The following is a 387-nucleotide window of genomic DNA, read 5'->3' on the forward strand; positions in this document are numbered from 1 at the left end:
TAGGGGGCACTGGGGCTGGAAGAGTTTTGGGGAGTCCCTGGGAGAGGTGGGGCCCACACAGCATCTTCGTGCTCCTCTCCATCCTGCCAGGATCATCACTAGCTCTAGCATGGGGTTAACCCCAAGGCTGTGACCCCAGGGGAGCTCCCCGCGGTGCTCACCTTGGGGTAATAGAGGTAGCAGATCTCGCCCAGGTCCTTCCCAGTCACCACTCCCAGCCGGATGGCCAGGCGCTGGCACAGCAGTCCCAGGATGGTGGCCCACAGCAGCACCCACAGCAGCTGGGGGAGCAGGAGGGAGGCAGCAGGAGCTGGGCACCGGGCAGGATGCGGCCACCGGGGCTCCCAGCAAGGTTATCATCCAGCCCAGGGACAGGGGGAAGAGGAG

The 387-nt window shown here is 65.1% G+C and overlaps 1 protein-coding gene across 1 annotated transcript in view; it reads right to left on the reverse strand.

The window, feature by feature from the left end:
* SLC11A1 (solute carrier family 11 (proton-coupled divalent metal ion transporter), member 1) overlaps positions 1–387 on the reverse strand; it is a gene marked incomplete at its 3' end in the record, with an annotated part of 6,260 nt that overhangs the window by 3,752 nt on the left and 2,121 nt on the right. Inside the window, exon 4 of the mRNA XM_010023239.1 lies at positions 162–281. Coding sequence (XP_010021541.1) covers positions 162–281 — 120 coding nt within the window. The remainder of the gene's footprint in view (positions 1–161; positions 282–387) is intronic.

This window comes from Nestor notabilis, unplaced genomic scaffold (genome assembly GCF_000696875.1).
Source record: "Nestor notabilis isolate BGI_N333 unplaced genomic scaffold, ASM69687v1 scaffold16481, whole genome shotgun sequence".
Lineage (NCBI taxonomy): Eukaryota > Metazoa > Chordata > Aves > Psittaciformes > Psittacidae > Nestor > Nestor notabilis.